The sequence below is a fragment of the Lucilia sericata genome, unplaced genomic scaffold, assembly GCF_015586225.1.
Source record: "Lucilia sericata isolate MDLA Ls3-8-SP2 unplaced genomic scaffold, ASM1558622v1 Contig000086F_arrow, whole genome shotgun sequence".
Lineage (NCBI taxonomy): Eukaryota > Metazoa > Arthropoda > Insecta > Diptera > Calliphoridae > Lucilia > Lucilia sericata.
In genome coordinates this window covers 398,926-426,156 of record NW_023994119.1, presented here as the reverse complement: position 1 = coordinate 426,156, position 27,231 = coordinate 398,926, and the positions used below count along the sequence as shown (strand labels likewise).

At 31.1% G+C, this 27,231-nt stretch overlaps 1 protein-coding gene across 1 annotated transcript; it reads left to right on the top strand.

Moving 5' to 3' along the window:
• Positions 1 to 7,461: 7,461 nt before the first annotated feature.
• On the top strand, positions 7,462 to 8,238 carry LOC119599715. The gene has a single exon (XM_037949612.1). It carries the CDS (start codon positions 7,462 to 7,464, stop codon positions 8,236 to 8,238), a length of 777 nt encoding a protein of 258 aa, XP_037805540.1.
• The last annotated feature ends 18,993 nt before the right edge of the window (positions 8,239 to 27,231 follow it).

Genomic DNA, 27,231 nt, shown 5'->3' with positions numbered 1-27,231 from the left:
GAAATGCTCACTTTTATGCATAAATAGCTATTTTATAGATATTTAAAAATGTTCATATATTCATTATCAACCGTTCTCACAACAAATAATTAATTTGCCAGGAAAAACCGTCGAAAACATTTTTTTGGAAAATGAATTATAAAAATGTAATTTTTGTCAGTTACAAACCCTTCCAGATCCTACTTCCTATCAAAAAAGAGGAAAGTTTATTATAACCTACAGCACTATAGTAGTTTAACTTTGTCCATCCGACTTGTAATCAAACTACAAGAAATTTTCCAGATAATGCGATGCAAATAGGCTGATATATTTAATTTTACCCAAGGACGAAGTTGTTTGAAAATTGACTAAATCGGTCCATTATTCCCCTAGTCCAGGGGTCGGCAAACTATGGCTCGCGAGCCAAATGCGGCTCTTTGGATGTGGAGCTGTGGCTCTTTAGTTTCATACACACATTTTATTTATTTTATAAAAGAATATTTATATATTTTAAAATTTTTCGGAATTGATTAACGAGCAGTGTATTAATACTAACAAAACAATTCGCAAAAGTTTCTACAATATACATACAGAACTTTTTAACTTTGCTTAATCGTTCTGTACATGAACGAAACAAAAACATATACTTTTTGAGTGAGAAAGAAAGAAAACAACACAATTAGCTTTTCGCTCATTTCCTTGCTTTTACAATCGTACGTTTGAGAATAAATCCTCATTAAACCATTTGGAATTGGATCTCTTGAAATGCAAAGTTTAAAAGCAAGTTGGAAGAGTTAGGTAAAAAGCCAACTAATAAATGAAAATTTAGAGTCATTTTTGAAACTTTAAACAACAAGTTATGATCCAATCTTTCTAAAGCCATACAAACCTATCACTCCCATTGAATTTGTTCCATGTACAAGTTAATATTGTAAGAAAATTTTTAATTCTTTAAAGTGTTAATTGAAAAGTTCCTAAAAACAAACAAACAAACTCCTACGAAGTGCAATTAAATAAAATGTAGAACATGATCATACATTCCGAAATTTTCGTGTTTTTCGAATTAAAAGATATTTTTTGGAAATTTAAAATATAGTAACTAATTTATGTGGAGAGTTTGGATACAGTTAAATACTAAAAACTTGGTCTATATGAAAACTTTAAACTTTAATCTTTTTTTAAAGAATTTTATATTTTTTGAACGCTTTCTATAAAAAGGTGCCAAAAAATTAAAAATTTTTAAATATTGCACGTTTTAATGACAGTGATCTATGAAAGATTGATATATTTTTTGCATAAAGGTTTTGGCTATAAATAAATAATTGACCAGAAAGCGTATTATGGACCCATCCTTACAAAATTTGGTAATGAGATTTTGGATCCCATGAAACTTGTTTGTGTTGATTTTCATCACTACCCAGCAAAAAGAGACGTGCAAAAAAAGTAGTAAATGCATGGGTTGAACTGATAATGAACTGGTTCATATTTAGGGGAAACATGCATGATTTTAACATTAGCGTGTCATTGGCATGCATGGGTTCGTATTTGCAAAAATAGTTCGTCATTTAAATGAGTTCTTATAACCAATGAATATTCGATGATTCTCAAGCGAATTTTCATTGGTGCACTATATTTATTTAAAAATGCATTAATGGTATTTCGATTTAATTATCAATATTTAAATAATTTTTTTGAGTGATATTGATAAAAATAGAATAAGATAAAACATAACTAACTGATTTTGATTGGATTTAAATTCATGCAGAGGAAAAATACCCATTGTGTTTTAAAATCCGTTTAGCAGTCTTGGTTTTTTCCTTCTCTTATTAATGGACTTAATATTACTAATTTCATTGGTCTTAATATTACTAATTTTAACAAAAATCTAATAAAAAATTAATGTCATTTTTAATCTTTACTGTATGAAATTCACGTTTTCGTTAAATCTCCTAAGAGAATACCAAATTACAGTAAAATATTACAATTCCTATAGTGGAGTTACATGAGTGAATTTGGGTGCATTTTTCATGCCTTCACTGATGACAAATTTATTAGAATTTAGGCATGTATTTAAAACGCATTAAATAGAATACTTACTAAAGAAGTCATGAATATCCCTTCTTCTTTAACGACATCAACATTTTTTTGCTGGTTATACTTGTATTTTAGACTGTTGTACGTATTTTTGTTCTTATAAACTTGTTTATGACGAATTTCACCACTATGCTAGTATTGCCTGTTTTGAGCGTTAAAGCGTGGGGATCTAATATGGAGGATATCAATTATGAGCCGATCATCACCAAATTTGGTTAAGTTATTTTTGTTCCTGTTTGTGTTGAATTTCGTCATAATACTGCTATTATTAAGCCAGTTCTGGTTGTTAAATTAAAATTTGGAAGATAGATTTTTGTTATTATACAACTTGTTCTCATACAACTTGTTTATCTCGAATTTCGTCGCTATACTGCTACTGTTAACCGTCTTATCTATATCCGAGAAAAATTACGTACATCAATACCCAACATACCCGGGTATGTCAGACAATTTATATGGCTATTTCATCTTTTTATACATTTCTAGTGTATAATTCAGATAATTGTTAAAACTAATTTAATAAAACGTCTGTATATATAAATTAAATAGTTTTTGATTATAAACCATTAAATTTTAGCAATTCTTTTTAGAGTTTTCTTATTGCTTTCCTATTAACAAAAATAGGAATTGTAATATTTTACTGTAATTTGGTATTCTCTTAGGAGATTTAACGAAAACGTGAATTTCATACAGTAAAGATTAAAAATGACATTAATTTTTTATTAGATTTTTGTTAAAATTAGTAATATTAAGACCATTAAAATTAGTAATATTAAGTCCATTAATAAGAGAAGGAAAAAATCAAGACTGCTAAACGGATTTTAAAACACAATGGGTATTTTTCCTCTGCATGAATTTAAATCCAATCAAAATCAGTTAGTTATGTTTTATCTTATTCTATTTTTATCAATATCACTCAAAAAAATTATTTAAATATTGATAATTAAATCGAAATACCATTAATGCATTTTTAAATAAATATAGTGCACCAATGAAAATTCGCTTGAGAATCATCGAATATTCATTGGTTATACGAACTCATTTAAATGACGAACTATTTTTGCAAATGCGAACCCATGCATGCCAATGACACGCTAATGTTAAAATCATGCATGTTTCCCCTAAATATGAACCAGTTCATTATCAGTTCAACCCATGCATTTACTACTTTTTTTGCACGTCTCTTTTTGCTGGGTAGTGATGAAAATCAACACAAACAAGTTTCATGGGATCCAAAATCTCATTACCAAATTTTGTAAGGATGGGTCCATAATACGCTTTCTCGTCAATTATTTATTTATAGCCAAAACTTTTATGCAAAAAATATATCAATCTTTCATAGATCACTGTCATTAAAACGTGCAATATTTAAAAATTTTTAATTTTTTGGCACCTTTTTATAGAAAGCGTTCAAAAAATATAAAATTCTTTAAAAAAAGATTAAAGTTTAAAGTTTTCATATAGACCAAGTTTTTAGTATTTAACTGTATCCAAACTCTCCACATAAATTAGTTACTATATTTTAAATTTCCAAAAAATATCTTTTAATTCGAAAAACACGAAAATTTCGGAATGTATGATCATGTTCTACATTTTATTTAATTGCACTTCGTAGGAGTTTGTTTGTTTGTTTTTAGGAACTTTTCAATTAACACTTTAAAGAATTAAAAATTTTCTTACAATATTAACTTGTACATGGAACAAATTCAATGGGAGTGATAGGTTTGTATGGCTTTAGAAAGATTGGATCATAACTTGTTGTTTAAAGTTTCAAAAATGACTCTAAATTTTCATTTATTAGTTGGCTTTTTACCTAACTCTTCCAACTTGCTTTTAAACTTTGCATTTCTAGAGATCCAATTCCAAATGGTTTAATGAGGATTTATTCTCAAATGTACGATTGTAAAAGCAAGGAAATGAGCGAAAAGCTAATTGTGTTGTTTTCTTTCTTTCTCACTCAAAAAGTATATGTTTTTGTTTCGTTCATGTACAGAACGATTAAGCAAAGTTAAAAAGTTCTGTATGTATATTGTAGAAACTTTTGCGAATTGTTTTGTTAGTATTAATACACTGCTCGTTAATCAATTCCGAAAAATTTTAAAATATATAAATATTCTTTTATAAAATAAATAAAATGTGTGTATGAAACTAAAGAGCCACAGCTCCACATCCAAAGAGCCGCATTTGGCTCGCGAGCCATAGTTTGCCGACCCCTGACCTAACCTAACCATTTGTAATAGGCTTCGTTTTCGATATCATAGATCATGTGCCAAATTTCATTGAATTATCTTCAAAATTGCGACCTGTAGTTTGATTACAAGGCTTACAAGCCCTATTCGGAGGTTCAGTTGTATGGGGGATAGGTGAAATAATGGACCGATCTTAGCCATTTTCAATAGGCTTCGTCCCTGTGAGAATAGAACCAAATTTCATTTAATTATCTTTAAAATTGCGACCTGTAGTTTGATTACAAGGACGGACAGACCGACGGAAATAGTTAAATCGACTCAGAAAATGATTCTAAGCCGATTGGTATAAGGTGGGTATAGGTCCAATATTATTGTGCGTTACAAACATCAACACAAACCCAATATACCCTCCCCACTAAAGTGGCGTAGGGTATAAAAATAAAACATATTTTAGTTATGCTCATATCTGGTATCATATGATATTCTTTAAAAATATGTAACTATTGAAAAGAATCATAAAATAAATTTATCACATTTTATAAAAATTAGTATAAACGTTTTTAAAAATTGTTAAAAAAAAGAAACATGCAAGTAGTTGTATAGAAAAAACATGAAAAACATTTTTGTAGGTTAGGTTAGGTTAGGTTGATAGGAGGATGTATACTACATCAAATCCGAAGAAATACACCTAGGCCACTATCGGGCCTGTTGTGCGCTCCAATTCAAGAAAAAAAAAAAAAATTGTTCACTGAATGTATTATTTTTCCATGTTCAGAAACTCAGTTTCCTGGACGTAATTCCTAAGAATCTTCCAATCGGTGTTGGTTAAGAATGTTATTTCCGGAATAACATCACTTCCAAGATACTTGGATCTAACTTCGACGAATGCCTGACAATGGCAAAGAAAGTGCTCCAGAGTTTCACTGTCCTCTCCACATGCTCTACATTCGTCTGAATTCGCACGTCCAATTTTGTATAGATGTGCTCGTAATCCTGTGTGTCCACTGAGAATACGTACCATCATACTAACCTCAGACTTGCTCATTTTGAGAAGATTTCTCGTCTTGCTCTCATCAGGGTCACCCCATAGAATCTTTGTGGTTCTACCCACCGTTTCATTATTCCAAGAGGCCTTATGGGATTCTCTCATCCATATTTTTAATTCAGCTTTTGTTGCGTCGAATGGTTTTGCGTTTGTCAGGTTAACTACATCGAGCTCCCTTCCCTTTAAAGCTATTACATTCGCCCTTTCGTTGTCGATTACTCCCGAGTGGCCTGGTACCCATATGATGTGAACCTTACCTCTGGGAGAGTATTCAGTTAAAGCTTTCTTACAATCCAATACGGTCTTAGATTTAATTCTATCACCTGATATCGCACAAATTGCCGTCTGGCTGTCGGTAAATATATTAAGCCCTGTGGGCGCCATATTTATTCTAATCCAATTTACACATTCCGTTATTGCTCGTACTTCTGCCTGGAAGCTTGTGTTATGATTAGGTAAACGGTGGTATATTTCTGTTTCTGGGTCTTCAATATAGAACCCCAGACCCACTTTGTCCCCTAATTTAGAGCCATCCGTGTAGCAACGGATTCCTACTGGTATTTGCTCTAATGTTCCGCTTGACCAAGACATTCTATCTGGGATTAGCGTTTCAAAGTTTCCGACATATTCAGTGTCTGGTATGCGATCAGGCACGTCCGATGAATGTGTATAACCTTCCAATGTGTACAGTATACATTGATGACGTGTCCTATAACCGTTTTTGGCTAGTTCGCCTAAAGTAAAGAGCCGTTCGGCTGTAAGCGCCGCCTCATATCTTATATATGTTTCAATGGTTGGAATATCTAGCAACGTTTCCAGAGCCTTGGTTGAAGTAGTACACATGGCACCACTTATACCCAAGCAGCATGTACGCTGAACTCCCTGTAGTAGTTTGATATTACACTTTTTGTCCAAAGCAGTCCACCAGATTATTGAAGCATAAGCTAGAATTGGTCTAATTACACTTTTATAAAGCCAATTTGTCATAGTAGGACTAAGACCCCATTTCATGCCTATGGTTCTCCTACATATCGCCCAGCACCGATGGGCCTTGTTGATCCTATCCTCTATGTGGTGTCTCCATTTTAATTTCCGGTCAAGTATTACACCTAAGTACTTAACTTTGTCTGTCACCGGTATCTTCTTGCCCAAGAAGCAAGGTTCAGTATATGTAGAAATTTTTGTCTTTCTTGTGAAAAGACAGATTTCCGTCTTCGCCGGGTTAACATTGAGGCCTCTCGGTTGAGCCCAGCTCAAGGCCGTATTCAGAGCCTCCTCAGCTCTTCTACACAAGTAATTTGGATCCTTTCCCTTTAAAAGTATTACGACATCGTCTGCATAGCAGACAGGTCTAAGTCCTTTCTCGGTTAGGGTCCTTAGGAGGCTATTAATCGTGGTGACCCAGAGTAAAGGTGACAAAATGCCACCCTGTGGTATACCGCGAAATACCTTTTTCCTGATAGTTATATCGTACATCTCGCAGCTTATCCATCTGCTCCTTAGCATGTAGTTGATCCAGTTACGGAGCACCCGGTCAACATAAAACTGGTCTAGGGATTGGATAAGGGTATCAGTGTGCACGTTATTGAAAGCGCCTTCGATGTCAATGCATACTGCCAGTGTATACAGTTTGCTATCGAAAGATTCACCTATGTAGTGGACAACTTCATTTAAAGCGGTTTCCACCGATCGTCCCTTTACATAAGCATGCTGCTTATATTTAAGGTCATTGTATGGTATGCTGCTTTTAACCATGCTATCGACTATCCGTTCCAAGGTTTTAAGTAGGAAGGACGTAAGACTTATCGGTCGATAGGACTTAGGACTTTTGTAAAACTTAGCATAACACTTTAATTTTTCATCGATTTTTATAAAATAAAATAAAATGTTTAATTTTTATGTACCTACGTGATTTTCTTATTAATTAATAGAATTAAATGCTGAATATGCAATTTTTGTATTGTAAATTAATTTGTGGGGATTCTACCTGTTGTAAATTTTACTTTATAAATTTTAAATAATCACTATTTCATTTTACTTTATTTTTATGTACATAAATATTTCTTGAATTACTTGTCATTAATTTTTATTCGTTTTTGAATTTACAATAAATTTTTTATTTAAAAAATATTTTATAAAAAAACGTTTTTCAATATGTCGTTAGCCTTACCAACGTCTCCGCTTGAGATTTCACGTGTTTCAGTAAAAATTCCACCATTTTGGAAAACCAATTCAAAATTGTGGTTTAGCCAAATAGAAAGCCAATTTTTTAATTCCGGTATTTCTCAAGATGCCACGAAATACCATGCACTTGTTGGGTCCGTTGAAAGTGATATCCTCAACGCTGTAAGCCACATAATTGAGAATCCTCCAACACAAAATATGTATGACACTCTCAAGTCCGCCTTACTTAATGAATTTCAAGATTCCGAGGAAAAACGACTGCAAAAATTGTTGGAAAATATTCAGTTGGGTGATAAACGTCCCTCTACACTGTTGCGCGAAATGCGGCAATTATCATCAGGTAAGATGTCGGACGATATGCTGAAATCTTTATGGTTCCAACGTTTGCCAGCAACTTTAAAAGCGGTGTTATCAATAAGTTCGGATAGCTTAGATAAACTGGCGGTCATGGCTGACAAAATAAATGATCAGCTTGATTCTTCTTCTCTTTGTCAAGTTAGTACGCCTAGCCAAACTCCACTTGAACAAATAGAAAAGCAGATAAGTGAACTTATTCAGCGCATTGATGCAATAAATTCTCCTCTATCCCATGGAAGAAATCGCAGCCGTAAAGAAGCAGAAGCAATAGCAGAGGCCGAAATGTATCAAGAAACTTATGTTGGTATCATTTTACGTTCGGCTCAAAAGCGACTAAATGCCGTCCTCCTTGTGCACAGCAAGCGGAAAACTAAAAACTCCTTCGTCTAAGGTGACGGACGCGGGAGACTTGAAGATAAGTCGCCTGTTCTTACGAGACAATATATCTAATCATAGATTTTTGATAGACACAGGAGCCGACGTCTCTGTCATTCCCGCAACAACACAAAACAAACGTAATAAACCTGGTTCATTAGTACTTCAAGCTGCAAACAATACCGTTATTAATACCTATGGTGAAAAAATTATTCATCTAAACCTTGGACTTAGAAGAGATTTTGTATGGAAGTTCTTAATAGCAGATGTTCCACAAGCAATTGTAGGTTTTGATTTTCTTGACCACTACGACCTATTGGTAGATGTTAAAAATCGCGGAGATCTGAGAATCTGTTTCTCAAAATTCTCCTTTCTATTCCCTACTCAAACAAATTGCCACCAGTAAAACATTCAGTTACCCATCATATAACAACACAAGGACCACCAGTTCATTGCAAACCAAGAAGATTACCTCCTGAAAAGCTTGAAATCGTTAAGAAGGAATTCGAATATATGATGCAGTTAGGTATTTGCCGTCCTTCTAAAAGTAGTTGGTCAAGCCCCCTTCATTTAGTGCCAAAAGGAAATAACGAATGGAGGCCGTGCGGGGATTATCGGTCATTAAATAAGATAACTGTTCCAGATAGATACCCAGTGCCTCATATACATGATTTTTCGTCTAATCTTCATGGTAAGAACATATTTTCTAAAATAGATATGGTAAAAGGGTATTTCCAAATCCCCGTTGAAGAAGCTGATATTCCGAAAACCGCAATTATTACACCAAATGGGCTTTTTGAATTTACGCGAATGACATTTGGTTTATGCAACGCTGCACAAACCTTTCAGCGATTTATAAATGAAGTGGTACAAGGATTAGATTTCTGTTATGCGTATATTGACGACATCCTTATTGCTTCAAGAGACGTAGAGGAACACAAAACTCACCTACGACAGTTGTTTGAGAGATTACGTTCTTATGGTCTGACTATAAATATCAGAAAATGTGAATTTGGTAAGACAGAACTTTGTTTCCTAGGATATCTAGTTACACCAAATGAAGCGGTTAAGAACTACAAACATCCAGAAACCATACATGAGTTAAGCCAGTTTCTGGGTATGATAAATTTTTATCGGCGGTTCATTCCTAATGCTGCCGAGGCACAAGCAGTTCTTCATAACCTTAAAAAAGGCAGAAAAAGAAAGATAAACGCAAGATTGAATGGACTGATGAACTCAAAGCTGCTTTTAAAACCTGTAAGAATCAGTTATCAAACGCTTGCTTACTAACATATCCTGTTAAAGATGCTCCTCTTTCCCTTTATGTGGATGCTTCTGATTTCGGTATGGGAGCAGTACTCCAACAATTTGTAAACAATCATTGGGTACCTTTGGGTTTTTACTCAAAAAAATTTACAGAAACTCAACGTCGTTATAGCACTTATGACCGTGAATTACAAGCGGCATATTCTGGTTTAAAACACTTCCAGTACTTCCTTGAGGGACAACGTTTTTCTATATATACTGATCATAAACCTATAACATTTGCTTTTTCACAGCGTCCTGAAAAGGCTTCACCTAGGCAGCTTCGTCAATTAGATTATATTGGTCAGCATACTACGGATATAAGATACATAAAAGGACAAGAAAATATAACAGCAGATGTTTTATCTAGACTTGAAATAATCCAAATGCCTTCAGCCATAAACTATGAAGATTTAGCTAAAGATCAAAAATGTGATGAAGAACTACAAGAACTCTTGTCATCTACCAACCATAGTTTAATTTTAAAAAAATTTAAAGTACCAGGATCAAACTTGGAACTATACTGCGATTGTTCTACAACAATAATACGCCCATTTATCACGAAGTCTTTTCGAAAAGATGTTTTCGATATGGTGCATAATTTGTCACATCCAGGATCCAGATCATCCGTCATGGTGTCTGAACGTTTTGTCTGGCCATCTATGAAAGCAAATATATCATCATGGGCTAGAAATTGCTTAATATGTCAGAAATCTAAAATCACTAGACATACAAAAACGAAAATTGGAAAGTTTCCAGTACCAGATGAGCGATTTCAATTGGTCAGCATCGATATTGTTGGACCTTTACCTATATCAAAAGGCTACCGCTACTGTTTAACGTGCATAGATCGGTTTACCAGATGGGCTGAGGCAATACCCATAGAAGATATAAGCGCTCCAACTGTAGCAAGTGCATTTCTTTTTGGATGGGTTTCAAGGTTTGGTATTCCTAGTCAAATAACTACTGATCAAGGCAGACAATTTGAGTCGTCCCTATTTCAAGAATTTTCTAAGGTAATTGGTGCAAAAGTTGTTCACACTACTTCTTATCATCCACAGGGTAATGGTCAGATTGAAAGATGGCATCGTTTTCTAAAAAACGCCATTAAATGCCATACTGATACAAAGTGGGTAGATGCGTTACCATTAGTACTGCTTGGGTTACGATCATCTATCAACCCAGATGTTGGATATTCACCTGCGGAGATGACATACGGAACTACTTTGAAAATTCCAGGTCAATTCGTAACAGAGACGACATACAAAACAAATAATGAATGGGTTTCAAATTTTTGTGAACAAATGCAAAAGATAACTACGCACGAAGTTAAAAGACATGGAAAAAAACCAATTTATATTCCACAAGATCTTGAGACATGTACACATGTATTTCTAAGAAAAGATGCTGTACTCAAACCATTACAACAACCATATAGTGGACCCTATCTGGTCCTAAACCGAAATGACAAAACGTTTACAATAAAAACAAGTAAGAAAGTATAGTCGGGCGTGGCCGACCATATGATACCCTACACCAGTTATGAATATTAAATGTGATTTATTTTTCATAATATCGCATTTATCTTCAATATTCCCTTGTTCCGATACATTTAAGCAATTTATGGATGAAAAACTAATTTTCTGAAAGAGGCTTTATATGGGGGCTAGGGGCAAATATGGACCAAGCCCGATAAAATTTTGTGAATATATTTATATTTACATAATATTTTATTGTGCTGAATTTCATCGCGATATTTGTGTTTATAAGTTAATTTGGGACATTCAAGTAATTTTCTGAAGTGGACTTTGTATGGGAGCTAGGGTCAAATGGGGCCCGATCTTTATGAAATTTGGCAGGGTTATCAAGACTTCTATAAAACTTAGTTATGCCGTATTTTATCGATATATCTGTATATTTAACATAATTATGATCTCAGAAGCCCTTTTCGGGGGGTTCTGTTCTATGGGGGCTAGGTGAAATAATGGACCGATTTTAACCATTTTCAATAGGCTTCAATTCAATAAAACGTGCGTGCCAAATTTCATCCAATTATCTTGAAAATTGCGACCTGTAGCTTGCGCACAAGGTTTACATGGACAGCCAGCCAGCCAGCCAGACGGACGGACATAGCTTAATCGACTCAGAAAACGATTCTAAGCCGATTGGTATACTTTAAGGTGGGTCTAGGACGAATATTTTTATATGTTACAAACATCAGCACAAAGCACCTGCAAGAATATTAAATAATCTTCAGGATATGGAATCCACAGCAATCACAAACAATCATCAAAAAAACAATCAACGTGTTAATAAGAGAGTTCGTTTCTGAAATGTTGAAACTGGTGGGGGGTATTGTGGGGATTCTACCTGTTGTAAATTTTACTTTATAAATTTTAAATAATCACTATTTCATTTTACTTTATTTTTATGTACATAAATATTTCTTGAATTACTTGTCATTAATTTTTATTCGTTTTTGAATTTACAATAAATTTTTTATTTAAAAAATATTTTATAAAAAAACGTAAATTGTGTTTTTTCAAATTTATAAAAAATTGTTTTCGACCATATCCCTAGCAAATTAATTGTTTGTAGTTTGAACTATACAGGTATTATTAAATACCGGTAAAATAGCTATTTATGCATAAAAGTGAGCTTTTCAAAAGCCTATATTTCATATAACTAAAAGCTCTTTATTATTGTATAGCCACAATTTCAAATTTTGGGGAAGGATCCGAGATATCAGAAGTCGCGTATAGAATATGACGTCGAAATAAAAAATTGTATAAGAGTGAAATATAGCTAAAATCAAGCCATAAATATTGATATATGATATGTTACGATCGGACTTAAAATGGCGGCGTAATATATAAAAAACAAAATGGGCGGTATTTTCGGAAATGTTAACATATCTTTAATCGTAGGGGGTGACTTACTCAACTTTTTTTTCGACCCACCCTAGTGTACATGATTTAATACATACGTCTCATTGTAACTATGAAAAATAAAAATAAATCAGTTGGTGATTATGTAAGGTTGAGAATTCTCCCAAATCGTAATATTTCTTTAAACAAGTGAGAGTGTTATATTCGGCTGTGCCGAATCTCATATACCCACCATAAAACCGTATGCCGTAAAAGAAATGCTTCCCTAAAAAACATTAGGGTGATATTACTCATCAAATTTACTGAGGAGAACCATATTGACCGTTTTTCATAAAATTTTTTATAATTTTTTTTAGACCATTTTTAATTTATATAAAACATGTTTACATAGAATATGACTTCCGGACACTTTCCGCATGAAATTCGGTAGGATGATTTACGTTCCTATACTCGTACTTTTAAGCCAGTAATGAGCGTTAGTAGTAATTATCTGAAGGGGACCTTCAGGGGTAGGGTTAATTTTGGACCGATCTACATACAATTTGGTAGAGAGGATTTTGCTCGTAAGAGACTTAGTTATGTCAAATTACTCGTACTTTTAAGCCAGTTAAAGTCGTTCTTTGAAGGGGACCTTCTATAGGAGGTAGGGTCAATTATGGATCGATCTACGTAAAATTTGACAGAGAGATTTTGGCTCGGATGGAACTTTTTGGTGTCGAATTTTATCGCTGTACTCGTATTTTAAGACACTAATTAGCGTTAAAGTCATTTTCTGAAGGGGACCTTATATGGGCGATAGGGTCAATTATAGACCGATACGCATAAAATTCGGTAGAGGGGTTTTGGCTCGTAAGAGACTTATGTCAAATTTCATTGCTATACTCGTATTTTTAAGCCAGTAATGAGGGTTAAAGTCATTTTCTTAAGAGGACCTTATAAGGGGGGTAGAGTCTTATTGACAGATCCATATAAAAGAGATTTGTACTTGCATGAAACTTATGTGTGTCGAATTTTATCGCTATATTCTTATTTTTAAGCCAGTAATGAGTGTTGTAGTAATTTTCTGAAGGGTACCTTATATGGGAGTAGGGTCAATTATGGACCGATCCTCATAAAATTTGGTGGAGAGATTTTGACTTATATGAAACTTAATAAAGTCGAATTTCATCGCTATACTCGTACTTTTGAAACAGATATGCCCGTTTAAGCTCTTTTTCGGGGGTCCACTTGTATGGGGGCTATCCGAAAACGTGGACCGATATTGCTCATTTTCAATACCAAACAAACCTTACCTATAGAGATTATTTGTGTGCTCATTCCGTTCGGACTCTATTGTGCTCTCAACAGACAGACAGACGGACGGACATGGCTGGATCGTCTTAGAATTTAATAAGGACCCAAAATATATATGCTTTTGTGCGTTTATGACCAATATTTCGATGTGTTACAAACGGAATGAGAAAATCGATAAACCCCTTATCTTTTTAATGGTGGGTATAAGAAAGGATTACAAAATTGGCGCAGTGTGTTTAAAAAAATGTTAGTTTTATAAAATTTCAATATATTTAATTTATCCCGACTCTTTACTTACATACTTTAGCAATGGCAAAACAAACAACAAGAACGCCAAACGAAATAAAAAATACACAATTTAATGAAACCAAAACACATCCAAACATACGTTTTTTCCGATAAGCAATGTTGTGGATGCATTTATCCGTTATTTATAGACGGATTTTGCTGATTTGATGATTTTCGAAAGCATGTCTGGCAGAATTATAGAAGATTTGGATCCCAAAGATATGGGGTCTTCAGAAAATTGATTTCAACAGACGCTATCTATAAGGATCCAGAATATATATACTATATAGGGTCGGAAAATTATATTTTGTAAATTACAACAACCCTACAGAAAATTTTCAGAATCTCGGAATTGTAACCAATGTTGTGTGCTTTACTTTGTGTTATTTATAATATAAAATCTGGATATGATGTTTGAATTTTTTAATCAAATTTGCATTACATCTTAATGTACTTGTTAACTTTGTACTTGATTAACATTGTATGTATGTATATGAGAACAGAAAATCAAAATATGAACAAATGAGATTGTTATATTCGGCTGTGCCGAATCTCATATACCCATTACACCGTCCAACAGTAATTTTCATACACCAACCAAACCATATACATACGAAAGCACACATCATGTGGTATAACTGCGTACTCAGTTTTTCATTTTCTGATCGTTTGTCCTTTTTAAAGGACTTTAAAATTGGAGGTACATACAATATGGGTTTCAATCGAAAGAGGACAAATCTAATATTTATATCTTGCATTTCGTTTTATTTTTTAAGAATAAAATGATATAAAAAATATCCTTATAAAAGTTTATCCTTTATTATCCTTGAAATTTTATAATAATTTTTTCCAAAAAATATATTTATAAAAACGATATTAGAATGGTGTTTATATCTCTATTTGTTTAACTTTTATTATTTTTTTTAAATTATCCTAGATAAAAATTTTTCACATCAGAAAACTTCAAAGGTTTTTTACTAAATAATATGAATAAAAATATTAAATTTGACAAAGTGAAACGGAATGTCATTTTCTCTACAATATAATTAAAAAATAATAATAATGTGGAAAGTAATAAATTTAGTTGAAAGTATAAAAACCATTAAGGATATTATTTTAATTTTTATCATGTCATGTTAAAAATACTTCATGTGGAAGAATGTTGGTATTTACCACTTTCAATGGATATCCATTAAATTGTTCTAAATCATATAGAAGTTTATAGTTTTTATTAAAAAATACAAAAATTAGGTATATGAAGGACCTCACCCCTCCTCACCATGAATAAAAAAGGCTGGAATAACTTTATTGCTAATTTTTGGGCAATCATAAGTCGGAAGATTATAGATTTGGTCGAATTATTCGGCATAATCGGTGGGAAAATAAATTTTTTGACCTTTATTTTTTAAACTTTGGAGATTTCATGGACGTTTTGTCAAACCTAAAAGAGTCATGTTGTCAATGAACATAACATCCACTTTTAAAAGTGTTTATGTCCATGGTATTTGTGATATTATTAAAACAAAAATGTATTGGAAAATGTGAGTAGGATTTAAGAAAGTGGTACTCTTATCCTGAATAGAATTGCTCTTAACTTTGCTGCATGTTGTATTTTGGATTCGTTTAAAAAAGTCTTCAGTATTGGCGGTCTTCTGCCGGGCGCAGGAGTTTTGAACTCCGATGTATTTGGAATACCGGCTTCGCTATATCAAGCCTTATCATGATAAATGGACTATTTGTAATCCATGGACTTTATGCCACTTTTCTCATGGACATTGAGACTCTTATGAAAGTGTAATAACCTCCATGGATACTATGAAACTGTTTGGTTTGCTATAACGTCCATGGACATTATGAACAGCCACCATAAAATAAAGTTGTTTTTAACATTCAAGTTATATTCTATGGTAAATATACAAATTATTTCCAACATTATCCAACATATTTTTTAATTTAAGTAAATGTGTATAACTAAACTTTTAAATTTTTTTTTACAAGAAACTGATAGAGATAAAAACATTTTAGTCGGAAACTCCATATTATTCAATTTAACATATATTTTTTCCAAAAAAAAAAAAAAAAAAAAAAAACAAGTAAGAAAGTATAGTCGGGCGTGGCCGACCATATGATACCCTACACCAGTTATGAATATTAAATGTGATTTATTTTTCATAATAAAACATTTATCTTCAATATTCCCTTGTTCCGATACATTTAAGCAATTTATGGATGGAAAACTAGGGGGCAAATGTGGACCAAGCCCGATAAAATTTTGCGAATATGTTCATATTTACATAATATTTTATTGTGGTGAATTTCATCGGGATATTTGTGTTTATAAGTTAATTTGGGGCATTCAAGTAATTTTCTGAAGGGGACTTTGTATGGGAGCTAGGGTCAAATGGGGCCCAATCTTTATGAAATTTGGCAGGGTCATCAAGACTTCTATAAATCTTAGTTGTGCCGTAATTTATCGATATATCTGTATATTTAACATAATTATGAGCTCTGAAGCCCTTTTCGGGGGATTCTGCTCTATGGGGGATAGGTGAAATAATGAACCGATTTTAACCATTTTCAATAGGCTTCGTCCTTGGGTCAAATAAAACGTGCGTGCAATTATCTTGAAAATTGCGACATGTACCTTGCGCACAAGGTTTACATGGACAGCCAGCCAGACGGACGGACATAGCTTAATCGACTCAGATAACGATTCTAAGCCGATTGGTATACTTTAAGGTGGGTCTAGGACGAATATTTTTGTATGTTACAAACATCAGCACAAATCCAATATACCCTCCCCACTAAAGTGGTGTATTATTCAACCATTTTTGTGCAATAAGGAATTTAAACTCCGTGGCGGTTGCTACGAGTACTTTTACCAAATGTACGACTTTGTTAAGAAATCATCAAAAATTAGCTAAACCAGACACTTTTGTCGCAAATTAAATATCTATAAAGATAGCAAACAAATCATCATATTTAATAATGCTAAGTGTTTTGTTGATATTTTATTCTTTATATTTTATTTTTATAAGAGAATTTTGTGTCGGTTGCTACAAATTTTGTGACGGTCATTACGAGTACGAATTGAATAATCTTTTTAATATTTTTTTAGTTTATATTTGTAAATATTTAGCAACAGGTTGCCTTTATAAAAATTTAATTTATATGTGCTCAATCTTAATACTGCCCTATTTAATAATTTTTTAAGATTTTATTTTTAGTCTAATTTTTTTTTTTACGGTAAGAGTATACGATATTTGATTCCCTCCTAAGTAGCTGAAATAGTGCTGTTTTTGTAGTTAAGGTAAAGACTTTATATTTTTCCATCGGATATGTAACTCATGCTCACTGTTTTTAATGTACATTTGGTCAACAAAATGATATTTAACGCCTTTTGGGTTTGCAGAGAGGTATAACAGTCCCTGGCTGTGTTGAGAAAAGCTTACCGAGACTTTATTGCACTCCAGAGTCTAACTTGCACAGTTGCCCCCAAGCTATCGACCGCTCCCTTTCCATTGCTAGTGGCAAAAAAAGCCCACTCAATTTTAACTCCCCAGTCTTTCATACTATAATATACACTAGAAATGGTAAACCTATTTTTAAATTGCGCTGCGCATCCGTCTGAAAAATCGTCATTTTTCTCAAATTGGGGTATTTCAACTTTAGGTCATCAATAACTGTTTTTAAAAACAACCACACCGATATCTTATTATGTAATAAATCGTTAGTTATTACCACAAAGCTTTTCACAATTTGACAATACGCAGGGTGGTGTCACCAAAATGCACTTTGTATCTCATCTTGCGACATTATAGTAAAGTTTCTCCAAGTACATTCTAAACTTTTCAGGATCACTCTTTAATTTTTCTCGACTTTTTTTTTCCTTGTAGCCACATCCATGTTAACTACAATGCAAAAATTATTTTGTTATAAAACTGATAAATTGTGACGGTCAGGGAAACCTACTTGATGTTATGAAAACTGTTAATATTTATTGCTTAATCACATATTTTTACTTACGACAGGTCAATTTAAAATAAAAGTCCCTACAAAAGTCAATTATATAATATTTACTTTTCAATATATTTTGTGGCGGACGTTACACAAAATCAGTAGCAAATTATTTTATAATTTTATGACTAATACAAACCTGAATAATTTAAATTTTTCTAAAAGAACACGTGCGTAGCTTTAAGAACAAACTAAATTTTACCGTCTATCAAAGTGATTGACGTACAAAAATGGATTGTTATTACAATAATTTTTTTAAACTACTTCATTGACTTTGAAACTCTTATAGTTTGAAGAAAAATACAACGAAAATTAGTAAAAATTTTGAAAAAAAAATATTCTGAATTATGTTAGTTTGGATTATAATGCTTGCAATTTTGGTATTATAATGTACAATTATTTATACCATTTCTTGGTAACGATTACTGTGGAATGGCCCCTATATAAGAGCAAATTCGAATAAATTGTTTGGTACCTTTTTGAAAGCACAATTTTTCTGGAACAAATGAATGCAAATTTGAATCGTTTGAGTTTTATGTGTGATATATAGATTTAAATACGGAACATTTTGTAAACTTAATTCTCAAAAAAGTATATTTCTAAGCGAAAAGGGGAAAAATTGTATTATTTTTATTATTACTTTCCACTAATGCTACTTTTTCTTTCTTCAAATGATACTCTGTATGTTTTATAATATGAATTCAAAACATGATTATTTAACATACACGGTCCTCCTTGAATAAGATTCTTTAAGAAAGAACTTTTTAGTACTGTTTATCTCATAAATGGTACTTTTTGAATTTTCTAAAATATTCAACCTAGGAACATAAATTTTAACATACATGGTCTTGACTGAATAAGTGGGTATTCTTTGGTACTTTACCATTCTTCAAATGGTACCTTTTGGTTTCTCTATAATGGTTAACCGGAACACATCCTTATTAAATAAGAATTTTTGTACTTTTTCGTTTTTTCGATGGTACTTTTTAATATTTTTACAATATTGAACATAGAAATATAAAATTTAAAATATAGTGAATGAGAATCTACTGAAAGGGACTTTTGGTACTTTTTCATTCATCAACTTATATTTTTTGAATTGTCTATAATATTGAACACAGAAACATAAATTTTTTTATTAAATAGATATTTGATATCATTTTTTTTTTCAAATAGTAATTTCGAAATTTTCTATAATGTGGAAGCTAAACGAATGAAACTAAAAATACAAGCTTCTCCCTGAATGCGAATTTATTCACGTGATATTGAACGTAAAAAAACTGAAGCATTAAAAAATATTTAAATCAATTTTAATTTTCTATAAAAGTAAACAAAATTTTGTATGTATTTAATTTTGGTTAGGGTAGCGAAGCACCCAGGGTATGCTAGTATTCAATAAAAGTGTCAAATAAGTCAAAAATAAATATTTTTAATTTTTTTTATAAAATGGTTCTGTTTTGAGTGTAGTATGATTATTTATCAAAAAGAATTTAAATTTATTTCATTAAGTTTTTGAAAAATGTTGTAAAATTATTGAAATTTTGAATTTAAAGTATTTTTTTCTATATATATATATATATATATATTTATTTTTCAAAGAGTACAAATATATATATATATATATATATATATATATATATATATATATATAAACTAAAAATACAAGCTTCTCCCTGAATGCGAATTTATTCACGTGATATTGAACGTAAAAAAACTGAAGCATTAAAAAATATTTAAATCAATTTTAATTTTCTATAAAAGTAAACAAAATTTTGTATGTATTTAATTTTGGTTAGGGTAGCGAAGCACCCAGGGTATGCTAGTATCCAATAAAAGTGTCAAATAAGTCAAAAATAAATATTTTTAATTTTTTTTATAAAATGGTTCTGTTTTGAGTGTAGTATGATTATTTATCAAAAAAAATTTAAATTTATTTCATTAAGTTTTTGAAAAATGTTGTAAAATTATTGAAATTTTGAATTTAAAGTATTTTTTTCTATATATATATATATATATATATATATATATATATATATATATATATATATATATATATATATATATATATATATATATATATATAAAACCTGGATTTATTTTTTATTTTTCAAAGAGTACAAAGAATATACCTTCATTTCCAATTTAATTTTTTAAGTTATCGCTTTTCATTAAATGCTATTTTTATTAAAAAAATGTGTATTTTTATGTGTTTTAACATATCGATGAACAATAAGTTAAAATTAAAGCTCCCCTGAATTAATCTCCATTTTTGACAATTTCAACCCTCTGTGCGACTGTCAAATTTTTATTCGCTTTCTCTCTCATGTGTGATGGCTTTATTACATATTGGGTTTAGACCAACGATGGCCAAACATGCCCCTGCGGGCATTGTATTATTCTCACTTATACACATGCAATACGAATATTCTCAGCAACAAAACAAACTATACACAAAACAAAAACAATTTCATTTAGTTGCTCTCTTTATGAAATGATACACAGAGAATATTTTTAAAAGCCGTTACCAAAGTAATTTAATAAAGTAGCGACATGAGTTGTTGTACAACAAACGTCTACAAAAACCACAGGCAATTTGTTTTTGTTCGAAATACTCACTTGTCAAAATTTGTTTACAAAAATGAACCAATAATTAATGGAAAATATGGCATTATTGTTGTACTTTCCAAAAATATGTTGTTATTTATTTTAAAAGTCACAAAGTTTTCTTTATTTTTTAAAAATTAGAACATTTTTAAAAATATTACACTTAAAATACACTATTTTCACATTCAATACAACAAATTACTCAGAAATTTGTACAAAAGCAAGCGTTAAAATTAAAACAAATATGGCAACATAAACATTTTTGACAAGTAAGTCCACAAATAGCAAGTTTAAAAAAAATAGTCAGCTGTTCAAATGAGTCTACTTTATAAATTTACTTTGGCCGTTACAAATAAATGTTTGTATGAATACTTTTGCTAGATTTATTAGGTAAATAACTATTTACAATTATATTTGTATTTTCATTTATTCAAGCAATTAATCGCCAAAATTTTATCGATTAACCGATTAACGGTTAATCATTTGAACACTTATAGAAGGACATACATATGTACATAAATACATCAACACATGCATTAATACATTCTTACACATGCTCCAAAAATATTATTCAATAAATAAAGTAATTTTTGTTGATTAAATTACACCACACTTGATTTTTATACCCACCATCAAAAAAGATGGGGGGTATATTGATTTTGTCATTCCGTTTGTAACACATTGAAATATTGGTCATAGACCCACAAACGACTGTCTGTCTGTCTGTTGAAAGCACGATAGAGTCCGAACGGAATGAGCTAGAGGATTTTCCACATATATTTCATATAGGTAAGGTTTGTTTGGTATTGAAAATTGGCAATATCGATTCACGTTTTCGGATAGCCCCCATACAAGTAGACGCCCGAAAAAAAGCTTTAACGCATATCTGTTTTAAAAGTACGAGTATATCGATGAAATTCAATACAATTAAGTTTCATTTAATCCAAAATCTCCATACCAAATTTTATGAGGATCTCCACCAAATTGTGGATCGGTCCATAATTGACATTACCTCACTATAAGATCCCCTTCAGATAATTAATTTAACGCTCATTGCTGGCTTAAAATTACGAGTATATAGATGAAATTTGACATAAGTTTCTTTTTATGAGAATCTGCACTTGATCCCCATATAAGCTCCCCTTCAGAAAATGACTTTAAACCTCATTACTGGCTTAAAAATACGAGAAAAGCGATGGAATTCGACCTACATATGTTTTATACGAGTTAAAATCTCTCTACCAAATTTATTGAGGATCGGTCCATAAGAAAATTACTTTAACGATTATTGCTGACTTAAAAATACGTGAACAGTTATGAAATTTGATATAAAAAACATTTATAGGAACGAAAATCTTTATACCGAATTTCATGCGGAAAATGTCGGGAAGTGATATTCGATTTAAAGATGTTTTATATGAACCAAAACCGGCCAAAAAAACTTTATGAAAAACGGTCAATAATTAACCGTATCTGTCATATAAGGACCTCTTCAGTTAGTTTGAGGAGTAATATAACCCTGATATTTATAGGGGAGCATACCTTTTACGGCATACTTTTTGATAACGCCGCACAACAAATTGGGAAAAATTGTTGCACCCATGAGCAAGACCATATATGTTGGTATACACCACTAAAGTGGTGTAAGGTATAAAAATAAATAAATTAAAATTTTAAAGGACATTTTTTCGTTCTGACATTTTAAAATTATTTCATTCGTAACAATACTCTCCTCTTTCATTCGATACCCATATTGACCTACTAGACCAAACAAAATTTTAACTAAATATAATTATACTTACTCTTCCTTTCAAACTTTAAAGTCCTTTTAAAGGAAGAAACGATCAGAAAAATAAAAAACCAAAAATGTAGTATAACTATAACAACATATATGGTGTTGCTCATGTGTGCAACAATTTTTCCCAATTTGTTGTGCGGCGTTATCAAAAAGTATGCCGTAAAAGGAATGCCTCAAACTAACTGAAGAGGTCCTTATATGATAGATATGGTTAATTATTGACTGTTTTTCATAAAGTTTTTTTGACCGGTTTTGGTTCATATAAAACATCTTTAAATCGAATATCACTTCCCGACATTTTCCGCATGAAACTCGGTAGAAAGATTTTCGTTCCTATAAATGTTTTTTACATCAAATTTCATAACTGTTCACGTATTTTTAGTCAGCAATGATCGTTAAAGTAATTTTCTTATGGACCGATCCTCAATAAATTTGGTAGAGAGATTTTAACTCGTATAAAACATATGTAGGTCGAATTTCATCGCTTTTCTCGTATTTCTAAGCCAGTAATGAGATTTAAAGTCAATTTCAGAAGGGGAGCTTATATGGGGATCAATCAAGTGCAGATTCTCATAAAAAGAAACTTATGTCAAATTTCATCTCTATACTCGTAATTTTAAGCCAGCAATGAGCGTTAAATTAATTATTTGAAGGGGATCTTATAGTGAGGTAATGTCAATTATAGACCGATCCACAATTTGGTGGAGATCCTCATAAAATTTGGTATGGAGATTTTGGATTAAATGAAACTTAATTGTATTGAATTTCATCGATATACTCGTACTTTTAAAACAGATATGCGTTAAAGCTTTTTTTCGGGCGTCCACTTGTATGGGGGCTATCCGAAAACGTTAATCGATATTGCCAATTTTCAATACCAAACAAACCTTACCTATATGAAATATATGTGGAAAATCCTCCAGCTCATTCCGTTCGGACTCTATCGTGCTTTCAACAGACAGACAGTCTTTTGTGGGTCTATGACCAATATTTCAATGTGTTATAAACGGAATGACAAAATCAATATACCCCCCATCTTTTTTGATGGTGGGTATAAAAATGAAGTGTGGTGTAATTTAATCAACAAAAATTACTTTATTTATTGAATAATATTTTTGGAGCATGTGTAAGAATGTATTAATGCATGTGTTGATGTATTTATGTACATATGTATGTCCTTCTATAAGTGTTCAAATGATTAACCGTTAATCGGTTAATCGATAAAATTTTGGCGATTAATTGCTTGAATAAATGAAAATACAAATATAATTGTAAATAATTATATACCTAATAAATCTATCAAAAGTATTCATACAAACATTTATTTGTAACGGCCAAAGTAAATTTATAAAGTAGACTCATTTGAACAGCTGACTATTTTTTTTAAACTTGCTATTTGTGGACTTACTTGTCAAAAATGTTTATGTTGCCATATTTGTTTTAATTTTAACGCTTGCTTTTGTACAAATTTCTGAGTAATTTGTTGTATTGAATGTGAAAATAGTGTATTTTAAGTGTAATATTTTTAAAAATGTTCTAATTTTTAAAAAATAAAGAAAACTTTGTGACTTTTAATATAAATAACAACATATTTTTGGAAAGTACAACAATAATGCCATATTTTCCATTAATTATTGGTTCATTTTTGTAAACAAATTTTGACCAGTGAGTATTTCGAACAAAAACAAATTGCCTGTGGTTTTTGTAGACGTTTGTTGTACAACAACTCGTGTCGCTACTTTATTAATTTACTTTGGTAACGGCTTTTGAAAATATTCTCTGTGTATCATTTCATAAAGAGAGCAACTAAATTAAATTGTTTTTGTTTTGTGTATAGTTTGTTTTGTTGCTGAGAATATTCGTATTGCATGTGTATAAGTGAGAATAATACAATGCCCGCAGGGGCATGTTTGGCTATCGTTGTGTATAGTTTGTTTTGTTGCTGAGAATATTCGTATTGCATGTGTATAAGTGAGAATAATACAATGCCCGCAGGGGCATGTTTGGCCATCGTTGGTCTAAACCCAATATGTAATAAAGCCATCACACATGAGAGAGAAAGCGAATAAAAATTTGTCAGTCGCACAGAGGGCTGAAATTGTCAAAAAGGGAGATTAATTCAGGGGAGCTTTAATTTTAACTTATTGTTCATCGATATGTTAAAACACATAAAAATACACATTTTTTTAATAAAAATAGCTCTTGCGGGCTTTTTTATTTTTTGGGAATTAATTACATGATTTAGAATTTTCGCTGTAGCTTTATAATGAAAAGCGATAACTTAAAAAATTAAATTGGAAATGAAGGTATATACTTTGTACTATTTGAAAAATAAAAAAATAAATCCAGTTTTTTATAAATATATAGAAAAAAAATACTTTAAATTCAAAATTTCAATAATTTTACAACATTTTTGAAAAATTTTACAACATTTTTGAAAAATTTTACAACATTTTTGAAAAACTTAGTGAAATAAATTTAAATTTTTTTTGATAAATAATCATACTACACTCAAAACAGAACCATTTTATAAAAAAAAATTAAAAATATTTGTTTTTGACTCATTTGACACTTTTATTGAATACATTCAAAATTTTGTTTACTTTAACAGAAAATTAAAATTGATTTAAAAATTTTTTAATGCTTCAGTTTTTTACGTTCAATATCACGTGAATAAATTCGCATTCAGGGAGAAGCTTGTATTTTTAGTTTCATTCGTTTAGCTTCCACATTATAGAAAATTTCGAAATTACTATTTGAAAAAAAAAATGATATCAAATATCTATTTAATAAAAAAATTTATGTTTCTGTGTTCAATATTATAGACAATTCAAAAAATATAAGTTGATGAATGAAAAAGTACCAAAAGTCCCTTTTAATTTTATTTTAAATTTTATATTTCTATGTTCAATATCGTAAAAATATTAAAAAGTACCATCGAAAAAACGAAAAAGTACAAAAATCTCTCTCAGTAAATTCTTATTTAATAAGGATGTGTTCCGGTTAACCATTATAGAGAAACCATTTGAAGAATGGTAAAGTACCAAAGAATACCCACTTAGAGAATATTATTCAGTCAAGACCATGTATGTTAAAATTTATGTTCCTAGGTTGAATATTTTAGAAATTTCAAAAAGTACCATTTATGAGATAAACAGTACTAAAAAGTTCTTTCTTAAAGAATCTTATTCAAGGAGGACCGTGTATGTTAAATAATCATGTGTTTTGAATTCATATTATTAAACATACAGAGTATCATTTGAAGAACGAAAAAGTAGCAAAAGTGGAATAAATTCTACCTTAGTGGAAAGTAATAATAAAAATAATACAATTTTTCCTCTTTTCGCTTAGAAATATACTTTTTTGAGAATTAAGTTTACAAAATGTTCCGTATTTAAATCTATATATCACACATAAAACTCAAACAATTCAAATTTGCATTCATTTGTTCCAGAAAAATTGTGCTTTCAAAAAGGTACCAAACAATTTATTCGAATTTGCTCTTATATAGGGGCCATTCCACAGTAATCGTTACCAAGAAATGGTATAAATAATTGGCAGATATGTACATTATAATACCAAAATTGCAAGCATTATAATCCAAACTAACATAATTCAGAATATTTTTTTTCAAAATTTTTACTAATTTTCGTTGTATTTTTCTTCAAACTATAAGAGTTTCAAAGTCAATGAAGTAGTTTAAAAAACTTATTGTAATAACAATCCATTTTTGTACGTCAATCACTTTGATAGACGGTAAAATTTACTTTGTTCTTAAAGCTACGCACGTGTTCTTTTAGAAAAATTTAAATTATTCAGGTTTGTATTAGTCATAAAATTATAAAATAATTTGCTACTGATTTTGTATAACGTCCGCCACAAAATATATTGAAAAGTGAATATTATATAATTGACTTTTGTAGGGACTTTTATTTTAAATTGACCTGTCGTTAGTAAAAATATGTGATTAAGCAATAAATATTAACAGTTTTCATAACATCAAGTAGGTTTCTTGCATTGTAGTTAATATGGATGTGGCTACAAGGAAAAAAAAAAGTCAAGAAAAATTAAAGAGTGATCCTGAAAAGTTTAGAATGTACTTGGAGAAACTTTACTATAATGTCGCAAGATGAGATACAAAGTGCATTTTGGTGACACCACCCTGCGTATTGTCAAATTGTGAAAAGCTTTGTGGTAATAACTAACGATTTATTACATAATAAGATATCGGTGTGGTTGTTTTTAAAAACAGTTATTGATGACCTAAAGTTGAAATACCCCAATTTGAGAAAATGACGATTTTTCAGACGGATGCGCAGCGCAATTTAAAAATAGGTTTACCATTTCTAGTGTATATTATAGTATGAAAGACTGGGGAGTTAAAATTGAGTGGGCTTTTTTTGCCACTAGCAATGGAAAGGAGGCGGTCGATAGCTTGGGGGCAACTGTGCAATGTAGAATCTGGAGTGCAATAAAGTCTCGGTAAGCTTTTCTCAACACAGCCATGGACTGTTATACCTCTCTGCAAATCCAAAAGGCGTTAAATATAATTTTGTTGACCAAATGGACATTAAAAACAGTGAGCATGAGTTACATATCCGATGGAAAAATATAAAGTCTTTACCTTAACTACAAAAACAGCACTATTTCAGCTACTTAGGAGGGAATAAAATATCGTATACTCTTACCGTCAAAAAAAAAAATTGACTAAAAATAAAATCTTAAAAAATTATTAAATAGGGCAGTATTAAGATTGAGCACATATAAATTAAATTTTTATAAAGGCAACCTGTTGCTAAATATTTACAAATATAA